We start from the raw sequence: 18546 nt of genomic DNA on the forward strand, positions 1-18546 counted from the left end.
CTAAGAGCCATCAGAAGCTTTGAAGCAGTTGTTTAGAAGGTAGACAGCCCTCCTCTGCCTGTTTTAATTCCCTAATAAAGTTAAAGATATACAATTTATTCCAAGCTCTAAAGTTCCTTTCTGCCCAGCCCGTCCAGCACGTCCTGGGCTGTTTGTAGACACCGCTCACTGCCTTCTGAGACTGAAGTCTGGCAGATGAGAAGCCCCTGGTGTTATGCTGTGTCTAAGTAGCCAGGAGTGCCCAGATCAAGCTAATTATCATATTCATGACCTCAAAAACTCAAGTATTCCTCAGGTCCCAAGACCACCACTCCCTGCCTTCTGCTCACACCCCTGACTGGTAACCACCAGTAGATCTCATTTCTTTGAGTTTTGCTGTTCTAGGCTTCATTTCTATTTCATTGACCTTTCTTGGGGAGATATGAGCAAATAAATGTCTGTTCACCACAAAGAAACCATTTGGACCAAGTCTAGCTTGGTGAGTTAGTAAGTTTATTGGCACTACAGGAGCAGGATGGGGGTGGCCAATAGGAGCACAGGTGGCTCAAAGGCAGCCACTTTCACCTAAAGCTCACCAAGGCTGCATCTCTGACCCCTGTCCAGCTTGCTGGCAGCTCCCAAGAGGAGTGTCCTTTCCCCAGCTTTCCTTCCCTTGAGTTTTCTGAGCCCCTCCCCTCCGGGGGGGGGGCATTTCAGTTCTGAGTAAAGAATTGCATGGCATCTAAGCGATAATGTGTCTTGTTTCTCTATGCCCGACTCATTTCATGTCCTCAAGGTTCATGTATTTGTTGTTACAAATGGCAGAGTTCGCTTCCTTTTCATTCCTACACAGTACTGACAGTCCATGTCAGCCATATTGCTTTGTCCTCTCATCCACGGGTGGGCCCGTCCCTAGGCTGGTTCTGCCTCCTGGCTATTGTGAGTAGCATTTCAGCGAACAAACATGCCACTGTCTTTTTCCACATTTGGATTTCAAATTCCTGAGATGCATGCCCAGAAGCAGAAGGTGGGTCCTATTTTCAGCTGAGGTCAGGTGATTTACTTTTCCTTTAGTTTTGGAGCTAAGACATTCCTTTTACCCTAGGGATGAGGCCTCTTTTGTTTCTGAAAATGTACATCTAACTTAAACACGCATTCTGCTTCCTTGTTTAATTCTGTATTTAGGGACATGAGTGTTACTTACCTTGGATCTTCTTTGCCTTTTAGAATTTTTTAGATCCGCACCCTTTTTCTCAAGCTCTTGACTCCGTGCGTGGGTTCCCTGCAGACTCAGCATCTGTCCTCTTTGCTGCTCAGAACAATACCTGCCATTTATTTTCTGGTCTTTATCCCTCCACATACAACCTCAGTCAGTTGGTCCCCAGTGCCTTTCCATTCCTGCCCCTCTTTCCCCTCACAAACAACTGCGGTTTAAGACTTTGGTCAGCTACCTTCTTTGGCTATCTGTGTAGTGCTCTCGACCCAGAGCCATGCTTGGGCAAACATTCTCCATCTGCTGTTAGTTTTTTCCTGTGGCTTCCCGCCTTTGATTTCCTTTGAGTAACTACATAGACTCCCAGTGGGCTCATATTTGAAATGATTGATGGATGTAGCAGGACATCAAACCCAGATTGTCACGGGCAGGCCATCTGTGCTCACAGATCCCTCAGAACAAGAGGTACTCTGTGCCTTGGAGGACCCCGTGGAGAAACATCACAGGGGTGACTCCAGAGGACATGAGGGGTGGCAGAGCAGAGCCTGCCTGTGCTTCCTGCAGAGGGTAAGAGGAGGCAGAGCTGAGCAGGCCCAGGGCTGGGTGGTTTACAAAGTGATGTCAGGCTCTGGAAGAGAGTCTTCCCTCATCGCCTGTTTCTGTAGAGGGATCAGAGCAGTGGACAAGCAGGTCGCCTTATGAGAGCCTGATAAAGGCCGCAGTTCGAGGTGGACTTTGGGTTGATTTGTTTACACTTTCTCTGAAGATAGCTCAGTGCTGGGATGGATATACCCCTAATAGCAGCAAGACCCTGCTATCAAAACACCAGAAGATAGAGATAGTAAAAATGCTGTAGCTAACACACACACCTCACTCGGTTCCCACAGCGAAGATCTGAGAAAGAGGCCAGGGAGGGAGCAAGCAGTAAGTTTGGAAAGCACCTAAACTCTCCAAGACAAAACACATCCTCAGAGCCACACCCAGCTGGGAGTTCTCAAGTGGATTCCTCCTTTCAGAGCTCTCCTCGCTCACTGAATCCCTTACAGGGCAAAAACCTCTACAGTGAACAGAGGTCAAGGCTTCAAGGCAATAAGAGAAGGAGACATAGCAACCCTCAGCCTGCACGCACAGATCAACAGGGCACCAACATGCATAAAGTATGTTAGGGTTTAACATGGTCAAAGACATAAAGAGAAGATGCCAATATTATGATCTGGAGTTTCAGTTTCCCCCTTTCTATAATAGATAGATCAAATAGAAAATCGATAGTAATGAAGAGGCCAGAGCAACACTGTGCATCAACCTGGCATCTGTGAGATGCTTCATCTTATAACAGAAGAATGCATTGCTCTCAGGCTCACGTGGAAAATTTACTGAGATAAAATACTTGCTTAGAAAATCTGTTAAAGTTTAAATTCAAAAAGCCAGGTGAACACTTTTCCTCCACGTGTGCGCTGCACATACAATATGGAGGAAAAGTGTTCATACACATAAAATAATATTTTTTAAAAACCTGAAAACGGGTTACCAACATTTTGAGAATGATGTCCAGAGTAGTGCTAGAGGAAACTTCCTGAATCTAAGTCCATGGCTATAACAGAATTCCCGAGACGAAGTACCTAATAAAGAAAAGGAGTTTAATTTGGCTAACAGTTTAGGGCTTAAAAACCCATGTTCCAGCAGCCCCTTCAGGTGAGCGCCTCAGTCATGCTATCCTGGCAGGTGACACCGAGTGGCAGAAGAACATGGTGGGGTACTGGTGTGAGTGGGACCAAACTGGTGAAGTGACCTTACTTTACAACAATCTACTCTCAAAGGGACTGACCCAGTCCACTGAGACTTAACTTAGTCCCTTCAGGTAGCCATTAATCTTTCCCAAGGATGGTGACCCAGTGGCCTCTCAGACCAGACCCCTCTTCTTACAAGTCCTGCCACACCCTGACCAAGCTTCCAACATACCTTTGAGTGGCACACCCACTCCGCGATGATACAGCAGATGAAAGAAGTGTGTCAAGTCGGTTGCCTGTAATCTTAGGCGAGTGGAATTCTAGTAAATTAATCCTAAACCACAACGGCAAAAACTTTAAAACCAGAAATAGGAAACTGTAGACAAAAATTAACAAAACCCTCCTCAAGCCCTCAAAATTATCAACAGAATTGTTAAATCATCAAACATGGTTTACAATTTTAAAAAAAAAAGTGAGAAGAAAATTTGATATGTACCTAAATTTGGCACATGGCTTTAACCAGGATGTGTGGGGAAAGTGTGAGAAACCGTGTGCCCATCCTGACCAGGAACTACCGTGTCCGCTGACCCTCTCGGCTGGCGGGTGTTTGTACGGGATCCCTGCCTTCCGGCTCGAGCTTCATTTTGACTGTGAAATTAACAAACAGCCTGTCCTGGGGCCTCTCACTTCTGCTTTCTGTCTTGTCTTGCTTACTGACACTTTGAGGAAAAGCCACTTCCCTAGTTACAGACACCAGTCAACAGCAGGAAACCTCCACTGTTCTCCTCTGCCTGTTCTCCATTACAGCCATCCCCATTTTCAAGCCTGCCAGCTTGGTGTGGTCCACACTCCATGCCGCCTGGATCCTGGGAGCCCAGGAAGGTAAGTCAGATCTGCGGCGATCAACAGTGTGACCCCAGGGCTCTGCGCCATGGACTGACATGGAAGGTCATGCCAGTATCGGAGTGTGTGTGCGCGTGTGCATGTGCGTGTGCGTGTGCATGTGCGTGCTCTTCCCTGCCAGTATCATACCCTGGCTATGTTCCTTCATCTTCAGCTTTGAAGGACTTGACAATTACTATAATTCTCATGTGACAAAACTGTATTTCTCCCCTGTACACAAAACCTTCGCCACTTTCTTTGAGCTTCGGGGGTAATTTGTGTATTTAGATATAGTCATGAAATCTCAGGAGTCCATCATAATTTCCTGGAATATTTTATAGTCATGAACTTCAGCAAAACCTGGGTTTCCTTAAGCAGGTATCGCATGTCCTTTTTGTCTAACTTAGGTTATTTGGCTTCCGTAGAGGCCTTGAAGGCCTGTGTAGATTGTTTTTATGAGGTGGGCAGATGGGGAAGTAAAAACAGTGCCTAGACTCCAGCGGCTTCAGCCAAGCCCCCACGTCCTAAACAGAAATGGCGCCTGCTGGTCACAGTGTCCACTGTGGCCTCCACCCTGGCCTCCTAGCTGGGGTTGTCTGGGATAGGGCTTCTTGGGGCTTGAGGTGGTAACCAAAGGAATACTCTAACTTGGCTGTTCACCTGTCCTGGTTACTTTGCCCTAAGATGGTGGCTGTGAAAGCTAGAAGACATTTTTATCATGAAATGTCTGATAGGTATCTTGTGTGTGAGTTATGTGGTATGTATATATGTGGACATGTATATGCCTATATGTATGGTGTATATGTGTGTGCGTGTGTGAGAGAGAGGTGAATGTATATATGTGCATATAGTGGATATATATGTATATGTGTGCATATATATAAATATATATATTGTGTGTCTGTGTGTGTGTGTGTACTGACACACACATGTCACGGTGTAAGAATGTCAGAACACAACCCCAAGTGGACACCAGCCTCTCTGTTGTTCAGTGCTGTGTATATAGTCTTCCTGGCCCACAAGCTTCGGGAATTTCTCCTGTCTCTACCTTCATTTTACAGTAAGGCACTGGGACTAATGATGTTGCTTCCATGCAAGTGGGGAAGGACTTGGATGGTTGGTTTCTCTGCTGTGCCAAAGGCTGTTCATTTGCTCTACCTGCCTGGCCAGTCCAGGGGGAATATGGTCTACCTGCTTCCCTCTCTGGCAATGTCAAGTTAAGGAGGAAAATACCGGCTTCTAGCAGAAGTTTGCAAGTTTTCTGTTTAAAAATCTCCAAGAGAGACATTTGTACCAATTTCCATTCTTTGGCCTCCTTGATGAGTCTTTGCTATTCAAAAGCGTGTGTGTATCTGGCGCCCTGAGAACATAGATGCTCTGCCTGAGAGCACTCTCTTCCTTGTTCCAGGAGTGTCTGTCTTCTGCAGGTTGTGTCAGCCAGTTGCCACGAGGTGCAAAAAGTACACTCAAGAACCAGGGAATATGCAGTCCTGGCTATTGCACCTTTTATTCCAGAACTTTCTTCTCCCTTCATGTTGATGGGGAAACAAGCACATGCGTGTTCTCTCTGGCACAGCAATTGCTGATGAGCTTGTGGTATCCATTCAACAGGTTGATCCAATGGAGCTGCAAATTTAGATTTGAAAATTAAGTGCACCAGAGGCTGGGGAGATAGCTTAGTTGGTAAGGCGCCTGCCAAGTAAGAACAGAGACCTGAATTCAGTCCCCAGCTCTCAGATTTTAAAAGCTGAATGGCGGGCATTGGGTAATTAAGGTGTCGAGGAAGTGTGGAGAAAGGCAGAACCCTAGGGCTCAAAATATAAGGTGGATGACCCCTGAGGGACAACCCTGGGATCGCTCTCCGGCTTCTATACATATGCACACCCCCATGTACAAGAGTATGTACACATATTAAGTGCTGGTTAATAAGGTGGGCTGGTTGCTTGTTTGTAAGCAAACAGTTAATAGTCTGTGAACCACAGGTATCCTCTGGGACTTGTGCTAATGGCGTCAAGGTGGGCATATGGACCAGCTTAGGGAACTTGCCTGTGGACTCTGAGAGTAACCATGGGCCTGCTGAGATGTCAGCCTTTGTCAGGTGTGTTTCTGGGGTTCTCTGCTACGAAGCTGCCTCACACCGCTCTGGTTTTTTCATTTTGTCTCTCTATTTCTGAGCGGTGGTAGACATTCTGCAGGCCAGTCTTGGCTATGCCTCTTCTCTTTGAAATAAGGCTTCTGTATTCTGAGACGATTCCTATGCTTTCTGCCAGTACACAACAGAGGTAGGGGTGTTCCTCAGAGAGGTGTGGTTCCTCCTTGAGAGGCTAGGTGTCTGTGCATGGTGACATCCAGGCAGGGTACAGGAAGGCTGGAGGGACAGACCCCCACAGGGTAGCATCCCAGAGGATAAGCCCCTTACTGCCAATGAAGCCATAGCGGCTGTCCTGAGCAGCTCAGGCCCAGTATCTCCTGGGGTCCATTCTCTCCTATTCAGGCCCCAGCCTGTGCCCATGTGTTTTCTGCATGGTAAGATCCCACAGAGAAGCCATGTGAATGCCCACAGCTCCGGGGGCGGTTAGCTGCAGAGCCCGGTGCTGTGGGGTGAGCCTGTGGCACCTCCTTTTCCTTCATTATTTCTCGCTCGCTGACCAGCCTGACCAGCCTAGCGAGACTGACTCTCCCTCTAGGCTGGGTTCATTCCTCTTTTTTATGAAAATTACCCTAACCCCTGGAGGAAGTTTTTCTTTTTAATGAAGTTCTGGCACTTAACTTACTCAACTTAAAGCTGCAAGGAAATTTCCCAGGTACACTCAGTGGGACTGTTTTGCCTCAGGGTGGCCATGTGGTTTCAAGTGTCATCAGCCTGTATTTGCATCTTCCTGATTTTGTTTCTCTGTGTAGCCCAGATTGGGCAGAAGTTACCCTTGGGTGATGCTTTCTCTCCAGCCTCAGTCCACGTTACACCAGGGGCTCTTGGTGGCCAAGCGACGGGGACACCAGCACACTCATAAAAAGACAATGCCAATAGCAGCAGGCGTGGTGGCTCACACTTCTCTGGGGAGGTAGGAACAGGTGGATCCCTGTGGCTGACGGGCCAGTCTAGCCTGTCTGGAAAGTTCGAAGCCAGTAAGAGCGCCTGTCCCAGAAAACGAGATGGATGGAGTCTGAGGAACAACAGCTAAGGCTGACCTCTGATGAGTCCACACACACACACACACACACACACACACACACACACACACACACAGGCACTTTATTTCACTAAAATGTATTTGCAAGCCCAGTCATTCATGGCACCTTTGCTGTTATTTGTGGACATGCACTAAGTGATTTCATTCTTTTTCTGTGAAGAAAAAAAAAAACCACTCTGGCCAAAAACAGCTGGTGGGAGGAAAGGGTTTGTTTGGTTTACACTTCCAGGTCACAGTCTGTCTTGAGAGGAGTCAGGGTGGGTACTTAAGCAGCAACTTGAAACAGAAACCGTGTAAGAATGCTATTGTTGGCTCACATTCAAACTCAGGCATAGCTTGCCTTCTTGTCCAGCCTGGGGCTGCTTGCTTAGGGATTGCTGCCTGTGGCGGGTGGGCCTTCCCACATAAGTCATCAATGAAGACAGTCTCTCACAGACATAGACCCAGGCCACCCCTCAACTGAGGCTCCTCCTCTCAGATTACTCCAGGCTGTCAAGGTGGCAATCACAGGACAGTGGTCCTCTTCTTGTCTCACAGCCTAAACAGTCCCCATTTTCTCGAACTCGTTGGGGCCACTTTTTAATAGTGGTTTTTGTGGGGCCCTCCCTATTGAAAATGGTTAAAAACATGAGCGCTGCCTAGTGTCTCTGAGCACAGTAAGGCTGTAGTGCATTTCACTGAGTAAATCTCCATGTTCAGTGAGTTTTTCACACGCATGGGAATGCTGCCTAGGGTTCAGTGCCGGGGCATTGACAATGCATATGAACTGTTTCTTTGCATGGACACGTGTCGGCTACCAGGCTGTGTGTGCATTGTCTGGCCAATAGAAACATAGCCAGGGAATCTCCAGGATTTAACCTTCAAAGTTCCCTGAGAAACAGTGTTTGAAAATTTGTAAGCGCCGTGCTCAGGGCACCTCTGCGGAAAGAACCGACTGCGCTCCACAGGAAGTAACTGTATTTAGTTTCGTGCATTAGGGGAAGAGAATAGGGGCAAGGGCAGAAATACGGATGGGATGGAGAGAGGAGAAAAGAGAGACACGACATTGTGATGACGTGTGCGCTGTGATGCCTGTGATATAAACTAATCGAACACTGGAGTTGCCTCAGGCGTGTGTGTGTGTCAGCATTTCTTGATGTGGGAAGTCCTTCTGTAGATGTGTTGCTTCTATTGGCTAATGAATAAAGCTGTTTCGGCTAATGGCTTAGCAGAGTAAAGCCAGGCAGGAAATCTGAACAGAGATGATATATGGAGAGAGTAGGCGGAGTCAAGGAGACGTCATGTAGCTGCCAAAGAAGACAGATGTCGTGTAGCTGCTCAAGAAGCAAGAGGTAACAAACCATAAGCCTCATGGTAAAATATAAAGTGATAGGAATCGGTTAATTTAAGATATAAGAGCTAGCTAAAAATATGCCTAAGCTATTGGCCAAACTGTTGTAATTAATATAAGTTTCTGTTGATTATTCGGGCCTGGGTGGCTGGGAAATGAATGAGCTGTATCTGTTTACAATGTCTTTCTTTGTGGGAGTTTTCCTCCTCTCTTAAATTCTGGGAACTGGAAAGCCTTCTCCTGACTGTGGAACCTAGTCCTAAAGCCTTACTCACTGCCCAGGTGTTTGTTAATGGTCCATTCAGATATTTGCCAGGTGCTGGCTGCTTCTGCAGTATGACTTTTCATACATTCTTTCCGGGATCTAAGGATCTGCCTGTGACTACCCTGAGAAATGTGATTGCTTAATTAGCTCAGTGGCTATCAGAAACACTGTACCTGCAAGGGCGGGTACAGCTATTGCTCAGTCTCTATGGAGATGTTGACGTTGACAAGGTATCATTACACAGATGCCTATGGAAGGACAAAGGTCACACAGTCCGCCTTAGTCCTGGGACTGGGGAATTGGCATGTGATTGTCTAATGGGAAAGGAAGTTCAGAAGTCTGTCAGTTAGTCAAGGGCTTGTGCTGCCAGCCTGGGGACATGAATTCACCTTCCCAGTTCCCATGTAAAAGGCAGGTGTGACAGGCGTTGTAATCCCAGGGCTAGGGAAGCAGAGAAAAATAGACAGATCTCCGGAGCTCCCTAGCCAGCCAGGCAAGCCAAGTCAGGAAGCTCCAGGGTTAATGAGAACTGCTGAGGTGCACGGGTGTCAGGGTCATGCAGGACCAGGAGGGACACCTGTGGAGCTTGCTTTCCCCTCTGCTCTGCATCCCATCCTTGCTGCCTTCTAGGTTTGGAGGGCATCGTGTGTAAGTGGCCTTCTAGGCCTCCTGTCCTCCTCTTCAGATAAGCTGTTTCAGCTTGCATCAGGAACCAATCTGGGAACCATGACCCAACCTCGGAGAAGGAGGGGTAATGGGGGTCATTGAACCCTTAGGTGAGACTGATTATAGACACTCCTTCTTGTCATTTGTATGCAATTGTGCCCTAGGTGCATGTGGTGTGGGATCTCAGGGAGGGGCTGGAGTATGTAGGTTGGGGAAGACTAGAGAATAGATATTCTAACTATGTAGTCGTGGGAGAAGCCATCGTCTTTGCTGGATACTGATCTTCCAGTGCAGTTGCTTTAGGGCCATCCATGTTCCTATCCTTAAAACCCTCACCCATTTCTGTAACTAAGCCTAAGGAACTCATTGGTCCTCTGGGTGAATTTTGGTGAACTCAAAATTCTTTGGGCCCTCATGAGAAAGAGGAAAATGTTGTTTATGTTTCCCCTTTAGGAGGAATTTCCACAATGTCTGCTCATTGTTGAGAATGATCATCAAATAGATAAGGGAATGTTTAGTTATTTAATGTATTAGTGAAACCAAAGACACAAAGACGGGCCATATAAGATTTGTGGTCATGACACAGCAATTAAGCTAGTGGTTTCCAGTCAAGGGCACCTATGCCCCAGAGAAGACCTGGCGATGTCTGAAGGTGGCTTTTGGTTTGCATGATTGGGGAATGAACTGCTCTAGACACCCAGTGTCTGGGCGGCGGGATGCTGCTAAATCAGCTCAGGTGGAAGAGAAGCCCCTACTACCATAAGCATACATACTAAAGACTGGTCCAGCCCCTCCATCAAGACTGTCCGGGCTGAGCAGCTCTGAGATGAACACTGTAAAAGGCTCTGGAGAAATTAATGGGTGTTATAGCGTGCTAATGCAGCTGTCTTCATATGTAAATAGAGGGCAGGAAGGCTCTCATGAGCACATGTGGAAGAGAAACTGCTCATTCTCCAGAAGCCCTAGGCAGATGATAGACAGCTGGGGCCATCCGCGGCTGTGTTCGTGGACCTCTGGCCCAGACCAAGGAGATCAAAGAAGCAGCATGGTGCATTTGAAAGGGGCTTGTCCAACGTGAAGCCATGTGGGAGAATTAGGGAAACATGGGCACCTTGGAAATACTGATGAGCAGGAAGAAGGCATTGGCAGGATGTCCCCTGAAGGCAGGCCCTTGAGGAATTAGAGAACAGCAGGCGTGGTGTCCTAGGAGTATCAGGAAGAGCAGGGCTGAGGAGAAGAGGCAGGGAATCTGATGAGACGGCATTTCCTGCTTGAAGCATGGAGCATGTGACAGAAGGTTCCTTCCGAAAAGAAGCTGTGAGCTCATGCAGGACAGGAGTGAGCTGCATCAACACAAGCACAGGGCTGGGACTCTGGCCAGCTGCTGTGTTGGGCTTTAGGGTCCTCTGGACTGAGACAACTTGGACTTTAAACATTTTCATTAGGAAACTAGCAGTAAAATCTCCAAAATGAAAGAGAGGTACTTGTGCACTAAGCACATGTTTTATGGCCATCTGGTAAACCTTGATCAAGCTGACTGGACTGCCCAGATCTTTGAAGCTTACATTTTTGCATAAGGGAAGGGTGGGAGCCGTGTATAAGGGAAATACACTTACATGAATTTCAATGAGAATGTGTTGGCAGGGAGCAATGGCAGACAAAGACAGACACCTAAAAATCAGATCATCAGAGCATCTGAGGGGATGGTAGGAACTTAGACTGCAGGCCTGGGAAGGAGGAAAGTCACTAGGGAAAATGCTGTAACCCAGACATTATGAGTCCGGCATGTGAGGCATAGAAGCCATGTGTGGAACACAGCTGGGTGGACTGGAGTCGGGTCAAGGAGGGCCTTGTAGGCTGGGGAAGGTTTAGGATGTGCTGTGGATGTGGCCATCTTGAGTACATGTATTTACCAAGAAGGAAATGGACTAAGAATGAGGCTCAATGGGGAGAACCAGGTAAGACTCGGAGGTGGTGGTCACCCCAGGCAGTGATGGGAGTGAGTGAGGAGCGCAAGTGGCTCGAGATTCTATTTGTGGAATCTGCTGCTAGATGAACCCTAGAAACTAGCCCAGTGAACCTCCTTTTAAATTCACCCCTTGGCCACATCAGAGAAGATTAGGACAACTCTGCCCCAGTGTGTGCCCATTCTTGGAGAGCAAAGTCTTTCATGACTCTGGGGATGAACTCCAGAGGAAGGGAGAGAAGGAAGGCTCCAGAAGGCCTTTGGCACTGTCTTGACTAGCTGTTGCAGTTGCTGTCATTTCCATTAGAGTGGGGAGAAATATGATGGGCCCTCAAAACACGGGAAGGTCGAGCTACTTTTTGGGTATCCAAAAGGAGCTTGGGTCAACCAACACACAGTGAAGAACTCACTAGTGAGGTTGGATGTCCATTAATCATCAAGTATTCATGTATTTATTTTTATAACCCTCCACCAAACACCAAGAGCTGCCCCAGGCATGGGGATATAGCAGTCCCTTTCAAGCCCCTCCCAGCCAGCCCTGCTAATGTGTTAAAGGGATCTTACCTTGTGACTATGGACCATGGAGACAATTGAAATAGAGGAGGGGAGACAAACAGCCAAGGAAATCCCAAAATATTACTTCATGTTAGAAAGCATCCCCTCAGTCTGAGTGCTAGCTCAGTCAGTAAGGTGCTTGCCTTGCAAGCACAGGCTTGAGCTGAATGGTCAGAACCCGTGCAGAAAAGCCATGCTTGGTGGCACAGAGGCAGAGACAGGAAGATTCTGGGGCTTCGTACCCAATTAAGAGCAGAGAGAGAATAAGTACGTGGACCCATGCTTGCTCACCAGCCTGCTCGCTGCTTATGTGCTTATGTTCAGCTAGCTTTCTTCACACAGACAGTTCAGGGCCCAGGACTGAAGTGATGCTACCCACATTTGGAATGAGTCTTCCTACTTTGAGTAACAAGCAGTACAATCCCCCCTATACTTGCCCAAAGGCCCAGCCTGTTCTAGACATTTCCTCAACCGAAACTCTTCCCAGGTTGTGTCAAGGCGACAGTTAAAACTAATGAGCACAGTTGCTTTGTTCTGTCTTTTTATTTCGATCTGTTACATTTACTTATATATTTTACTTATTAGAGAGTCTCACTCTGTAGTCCAAACGAGGCTGAATATCACTAGGTAGTCCAGGCTGCCTTCCAACTTGCAGCTACCTCTTCCAAACGCTGGAATCGCAGGCAGCGTGTACCACATGCCACACAAAAAGCTGAATTTGTGAGTTTGGCTTGGTAGGCACAAGTTAATGCTTGCGGAGTCGAGATCTGTGTCCAGCCATGAGACTTGCATGGTAGCCTGGTTAAGAGGAGGACGGAGACCAGAATGAGGTCCCGGGTGAGCACTAGGAGTGCCAGCCTTGGAAAGATATACATGTGGGGGCAGGTACTGACACTATCCATGCTCCAGGTTAGAGCCCAGGACAGGCCAGAAGCAGCTACTGTCTGTCATTTCAGCATGGCACTCCCTCCCTCCAGCGGGCGGGCACATGCATTACTTGCGGTGTCAGAAGTTAGGTCAAAATGAAGATGGCTTCTTGGCAAGGAGAGTGCCAACACCAACTGTTTTCCTTCCCACCGAAAACGAAAGGGGAAGGAGGCCGCATTGCCATGTGGAGTGGTGATTCCCTGAGGCTGTGGACCATGGTGGGGACAGGGGTGGGGACAGGGAGAGGCTAGTCAAAGCGGATGGAGTAACAGTGAGCTCCCAGAATTACGTCAGCAGGCCTCGCTAATTCCGTCCCACGTACCACTGTCCACACTCAGGGTGTGTGTGCTCTTGAGCACTGTGTCTACTTTACACTTCTCTTTTCTGTGTGTCTTGTTTTGGATTTGTGTTGCTGTGTAGAGACACCATGTCCACGACAACTCTTTTTTTTTTTTTTTTTTTTGGTTTTTCGAGACAGGGTTTCTCTGTGGCTTTGGAGCCTGTCCTGGAACTAGCTCTTGTAGACCAGGCTGGTCTCGAACTCACAGAGATCCGCCTGCCTCTGCCTCCTGAGTGTTGGGATTAAAGGCGTGCGCCACCACCGCCCGGCTCACGACAACTCTTATAAAGAAAATGTTTAATGGGAATGGCTCACTTACAGTTTCAGAGGTTCAGTCCATTATTGTTATGGTGGGGAGCATGATGGTGTTCAGGCAGACATGACGCTGGAGCTGAGTCCTACATCCTGCAGGCAACAGGAAGTCTACTGACTGTCACACTGAGTGAAGCGTGAGGAAAAACCTCAAAGCCTGCCCCCTCAGTGACACCCTTCCTCCAACAAGACGACACCTACTCCAACAAGGCTTCTCCTCCAAATAGTGCCACTCCCCTTGGGGGCTATTTTCTTTCAAACCATCACACTGTATCTTTTTAGAATTCTTTTTTTTTTTCCACTAGAAAAAAATTCATGGTGAATTGGGTCACCTTTGTCAAAGGTCATGGATTTGGTTAACTAACCACAGTGTATTCTGGGAAACTGGAAATTAGGTAACAGAATCCCCGCGCCGAATAGGGCAGTGTGCTCATTCTAAACTAGAAAGGCTTATGTCCCTGTGGCATAGGTTCTGGTGGGCTTAGCCAGTGCCCCTTACTGTTTGGGTTCCTCACTGTGGCTAACCCATCTCTGCTGTCCCCAGGTACCTCCCTCCATTCCTCCTGGAATTCTGAAGGGGTGCGGACATGGCAGGCAATGCGGCGGACAGCGCTAACCACCTACCCTACTTTTTTGGCAACATCACCCGGGAAGAGGCTGAGGACTACCTGGTCCAGGGAGGCATGACCGATGGGCTCTACCTGCTGCGCCAAAGTCGCAATTACCTGGGTGGTTTCGCCCTGTCCGTGGCACACAACAGGAAGGCACACCACTACACCATCGAGAGGGAACTTAATGGCACATATGCCATCTCCGGCGGCAGGACCCATGCCAGCCCGGCGGACCTCTGCCACTACCACTCCCAGGAACCTGATGGCCTCATCTGCCTCCTCAAGAAGCCCTTCAACCGGCCCCCGGGGGTACAACCCAAGACCGGACCCTTTGAGGACCTGAAGGAGAACCTCATCCGGGAATATGTGAAGCAGACATGGAACCTTCAGGTGAGTCTGGCTGGTGGCCACTGCTCCCTGAGACCGTGGAGCCCTGTCCCAGAATCACCCAGAATCCTTTGCGTCCTTTACCCGGAAACTGGGGCAGTAAGGGTGTTTGAGTGGATTTTCCAGCTTCTGCTACGTTCCAGATGCCTGTGTAGCCATGCCCCTCTCTGCCATTGTCCCCACCCCATCCGTAGGTGTGGTCAGAGCCTCATCTTCACATTCCCTTTGCACTCCGTCCTCCTCCTTTGTCCACATGTGACAAGGCTGTGTTTTCATTCTCTCCTGTTTGTTTGTTCGCTTTTGTTTTCTTTTTAACTTGTCAGTAACCAAACTCTGGCTATTCATTACCAAGAAGGTAATTTTTTTTTTCTTGCTGGGAAAGATAAGGAAATCAGTCCCCTCAGCTCTTAAGGCGACTCTTTTTATTTTTATTTTTTTTGTTTGTACGTCCTCCAGGCTGCTCACCTGTGATTCCTCTGATGACATTTCCTGCAGGTGTGTGTGGGTGTGGGCAGGATGGGAGTGAGGAAAAAGCTGAACCCGGACAGACAGAAAGCCACAGATGCCTTCCTCACATAAATCTTCTTTAAACATTTTTCTTAAGTTCCATTTATTTTAGCAGGCATGCGCATATACGTGTGTGTGTGTGTGTGTGTGTGTGTGTGTGCGTGTGTGTGTGTGTGTGTATACAGGGGAGAAGGGTACAGGTGCTACGACACACATGTGGAGGGCAGACAAGTTGCAGGGGTCAGCCTCTCTTTCCACCAGGCGAGTCCCAGGAACCAAACTCAGACAGTCTCAGCAACAAGCGTCTTCACCTGCTGAGCTACCGCACTACCCCCAACCTCACACACATCTCAAGGCTTCTTGCCTATTGGGAAATGACTGTGTTTTCACACAGAACCTGGGTGGAATATATAGCTGTCTTTGGAGGATCCATTCTCTGACTCCAGGGGTATATGACGTACATATGCAATTTTTTTCTGACTTTTCAAGGACCCATCTCTTCATCCCAAAACATATCCATTTATTTATACACTTGAAGACATGCAAGTAATAGTACAAGGACCTACTGGTTCCCTTATTTTAGGCAGCACACAAGAGAAGGATGAGCGAGGGATAGAGTAGACTTTGGTCCTGATTTGCTGCGCAGAACCTGGGACACAGGTCTATTTTCTCTGTACCCAGCCGGCTCACTCTTCCTCTGTTCACTGCAGGGCCAGGCTCTGGAACAAGCCATCATCAGCCAGAAGCCCCAGCTGGAGAAGCTGATCGCCACCACTGCCCATGAGAAGATGCCCTGGTTCCATGGCAACATCTCCAGAGATGAGTCAGAGCAGACAGTCCTCATAGGATCAAAGATCAACGGAAAATTCCTGTGAGTATCCTCCCTACCTCCTACAGCCAGGGCTGCTCACCTAGTGGTAACAGCTTCCCCATGAGTAGTACCCAGGTGGTCCCAGGAAGGTGTCACACATTCCCATCTGCCAGTATGGGAGTTGTTGTCGTTTGTGACCCAGCATGTGTTTTTATCTAGTCTGACCATAAAGTGTGACATTGTGCTTAAAGAAAACGGTGTTCAGCCACATGAGGGTTGAGTTTGGTATCCAACATGGTGGAACCAGAAGTGCTTTGGATTGGGGATGTTTTGGATGCAGGATATATTTGAACATTATGTAAAGAGATGTCATGAGATCTTTCCCAAGCCTGCACTAGAAAGTCATTGACCTTTAGAAACACTTTATGCTTATGAAATGTCTTGTGTGTGTAGGTTTACTTGCTCATGCATGTAAGTGTGTATGCAAGTTTGTATACATGTATGTTGAGGTCAGAGGTGGACATTGGTTTCTTATCAGTTTCTTTCCACCTTATTTATCTTAATATCTCATTATTATTATTATTATTATTATTATTATTATTATTATTATTATTATTATTGGTGGTGGTGGTGTGTGTGTGCATGTTGGTGGGGGGAATACATGTGCTGTGGTGCATGTGTGGAGGTGAAAGGACAACGTCCATGGAACCGGTTCTTTCTTTACACCTTTACATGGGTTCCAAACATTGAACCCAGGCCATCAGGCTTGGGGGGAACCATCTTTACCCAATGAATTCGTTTTCTGGTCCTCCCTTCCCAACTTGTATTTTGAGAAACAGTCCCTCGCTGAACCTGGAGCTTGCTGCTTTGTCAATGCTGACTGGCCGGCAGCCCCAAGGACTCCTCCTGTCTGTCCCCCTCCAGGACTGAAATTACAGGCACCCACTGCCACACCCAGATTTTTACATGGGTTCTTAAGATCAGCTGGGGACCCCATGCTTGTGTGATAAGCACCTTACCCGCTGAGCCATCGTCCCAGGCCCCTAGCATCAAGGTAATTTTTCCCTTGATCTTTTCAGTGCTGTCGAGTAGGGTTGCTCAACCCGAATTCTGCTTCCAGTGGCAGATAGGGTGCACACCATGTGGTGATGGAACAAAAGTCAGACAGCACAGTTTGCTCACGGAGATCTGCCCCGGATCTTGGACTTCTGTTTGTGCTTGGAACTGCGTGCTACTGCAGACATTCAGGAGCAAACCCCTGGGAAGCAGCTCATACCAAATCTGGGTGTGGTTGTCTGAGCAGAAATGGGTCTGTGGGCTTCAGCCTGGCCAGCTCAGTAGTGTGAAGACTTGGATCCTGGATTCCTGGCCTAGGCATCTGCAGTGGGTCTGTGTGAGTCAAAATTCAGAAGGTCCTGGGACCGCAGTCCAGCTGGGCAGGGTCTGTGGTCCAGAGAGGCAAGGAGACGTCTTTGTGTGTGTATGCCTTTTCTTCTAAAGATGCACCTGCCAAGGTGATACTGTGGCAATGCCTGTGTTTGATGTCATTCAGTGTCCCCACACAGAGGCTTTTGGGGTTGTAAAGAACCACCCCTATTCCTTCCTGAACCAATGATGTCACATCATGGTCAGGTACATCCATCAGTACCAGGCTGTCTTCCTAGAAACGCAGGTGTTTTCTCTGCATTTGCATCTAGCTAAAGAATTTTCCTCTTACTTCTGATGTTAAAAAATTTTTCTTAGGGGCTGAAGAGATGGCTCAATGACTTAGATCACTGACTACTCTTCCAAAACACCTGGGTTCAATTCCCAGCACCCAGGTGGGGGCTCACAACTGTCTGTAACTCCCGTCCCAGGGGATTCATCACCTTCTTCCGGCCTCTGCATGAACTGGGCATGCGTGTAGTGCACAGACATACATGCTGGCAAAACATCCATAGGCATAAAAAATAGTAAAATGAAAGTTGTTTTTAGATGATCTTAACCACTTCTTAAAGAAATAAATCAACAGGCAAGATCAACAGACCCTGGTGGCAGGAATGTGATGTTCTGTGAAACAGAAGCCCCATCACAGCGAGGCTGGAGGAGGAAGAAGACAGCTTCCCCTTGTGCAGATGCACAGCACAGCACTTTCCTGAAATCTGGCTGTGTCGCATCTTTGAGCAATAGTTTCTGGCACAAATATTCTAGGGTAGCAGGCAGCATTGTGCCATGTTGAGCACCCAGAAGACATGTTGACCCCCGGAAAGCTGTTGCCCTCTTGCTGCCTAGAGCTGTTGTTCTCAAGCTCTTTGGGGAAGTACTGGGGCCACAGATTGCCCGTGTTTTGCACTCCCATGTTTCCCCCAGGGACATATATAAGCCCATGCAGAAGGCAGAAGGTCCTCCAGCAGTCTGTCAGTCATTTGTACAGATACCCCACACCTCTTTATGCCACATTCCACCCCAACACTGGGCTTGCAGTTTATGCAGGGCACTCTCAAAGCTTGTGTGTGTCCTTATCAACTACTATCAGAGCTCAAAAGATGCAGAGGCCTCACAGACCAGGGCCCTACCTGGGCGGCTGTGTTTCCACAGTGTGCTCAAATCCCTTTGGGAGTGGGTCTTTTGTCTGTCCTAAATGTCCCCTGTAGACACAAGCCTTTCAGACACTGCCCTCCCTACCTTTGCGTTGCCAAAGAGCCAGCTCTACTCTTTCACAGAGTACTGCTGCTCCACCTGCAGGGTTTGCCCATGGAGGGATGTGTGGAACTACAGCTAAGGCCTCATGTCAGGTAGGGTGATAGTCATGCATGGAGGAGTGGGACCCTTCGTCAGACCCACCTTCAGGTTACTTATAGGATCCAAGTCTAAGGGACTATCTTCTCCAGGATGGAT

The 18546-nt window shown here is 48.0% G+C and overlaps 1 protein-coding gene across 3 annotated transcripts in view; it reads left to right on the plus strand.

The window, feature by feature from the left end:
• The window catches only part of Syk (spleen associated tyrosine kinase), a 63558-nt gene that overhangs the window by 10143 nt on the left and 34869 nt on the right, over positions 1-18546 (plus strand). For 2 of the 3 annotated variants that reach the window (XM_038334587.1, XM_038334585.1), the window contains exons 1-3: positions 3667-3801; positions 13898-14354; positions 15569-15729. In XM_038334587.1, the coding sequence (XP_038190515.1) occupies positions 13941-14354; positions 15569-15729 (575 nt within the window). In that variant the 5' untranslated portion in view covers positions 3667-3801; positions 13898-13940. Of the gene's footprint in view, positions 1-3666; positions 3802-13897; positions 14355-15568; positions 15730-18546 lie in introns of those variants that run through there. The other variant, XM_038334586.1, reaches the window with a different exon arrangement.

This window comes from Arvicola amphibius, chromosome 6 (genome assembly GCF_903992535.2).
Source record: "Arvicola amphibius chromosome 6, mArvAmp1.2, whole genome shotgun sequence".
NCBI classification, from domain to species: Eukaryota; Metazoa; Chordata; class Mammalia; order Rodentia; family Cricetidae; genus Arvicola; species Arvicola amphibius.